At 38.2% G+C, this 858-nt stretch overlaps 1 protein-coding gene across 1 annotated transcript; it reads left to right on the top strand.

Annotated features, from left to right (window-relative positions):
• Positions 1-97: 97 nt before the first annotated feature.
• On the top strand, positions 98-413 carry LOC110036780 (the record flags this gene model as incomplete). Its single annotated transcript, XM_020741307.1, is given in 1 exon segment — positions 98-413. A coding segment is annotated over 1 exon segment (193 nt), but the record flags the coding sequence as incomplete, so codon positions are not given.
• Between the last annotated feature and the right edge of the window lie 445 nt (positions 414-858).

Raw genomic sequence — 858 nt, 5'->3', positions numbered from 1 at the left:
AGGAAAATCCCCGACCAACATTTATAAGTTCTTTACTCAATGATGAAGAATCCTTAGAGTTGGTCGAATTGTTAACAGAATTCAAAAATTGCTTCAGCTGGAGTTATGATGAAATGCCAGGACTATCAAGGGAAGTTGCAGTCCATAAACTTGGAATAGACAAAGATATAACTCCAATAAAACAAGCCCCAAGGAGAATGCGCCTTGAAATTGAACAGCAAGTCATCGCTGAAGTAAAGAAGTTGATAAATGCCAAATTCATACAAGAGAACAGTATCCCACATGGATAGCTAATGTTGTCCCAGTTAAAAAGAAAAACGGGCAGATACGAGTCTGTGTCGATTTCAGAGACTTGAATAAAGCATGTCCAAAAGATGAATTTCCACTACCAATACCAGAAATGATGGTAGATATTGCTTCAACACATGAAATCTTCTCTTTCATGGACGGATCATCAGGATACAACCAAATAAAGATGGCCCCTGAAGATACAACACTTACAGCTTTCAGAACACCAATCGGAATTTTCTGCTATACAGTAATGCCCTTTGGATTGAAGAACGCCGGAGCAACATACCAACGAGCAATGACAAGAATTTTTGATGACCTCATTCACAATCAAGTAGAATGCTATGTAGATGATTTAGTCATCAAAAGCAAGCAAAAATTAAATCATTTGTATGATTTGAGGACCGTTTTTGAACGATTACAACAATATAATCTCAAGATGAATCCCCTAAAGTGCGCATTTGGTGTCACTTCTGGGAAGTTCCTTGGATTTGTTGTTCGTCATCGGGGAATCGAGATCGACCCGGAAAAGATTAAAGCTATCTTAGAAATCCCTCCCCCTAAAACTTT

This window comes from Phalaenopsis equestris, unplaced genomic scaffold, assembly GCF_001263595.1.
Source record: "Phalaenopsis equestris unplaced genomic scaffold, ASM126359v1 Scaffold210857, whole genome shotgun sequence".
Taxonomy (NCBI): Eukaryota; Viridiplantae; Streptophyta; class Magnoliopsida; order Asparagales; family Orchidaceae; genus Phalaenopsis; species Phalaenopsis equestris.
Note: the sequence above shows the minus strand (reverse complement) of the source record. Positions and strands in the feature narration are given on the sequence as shown.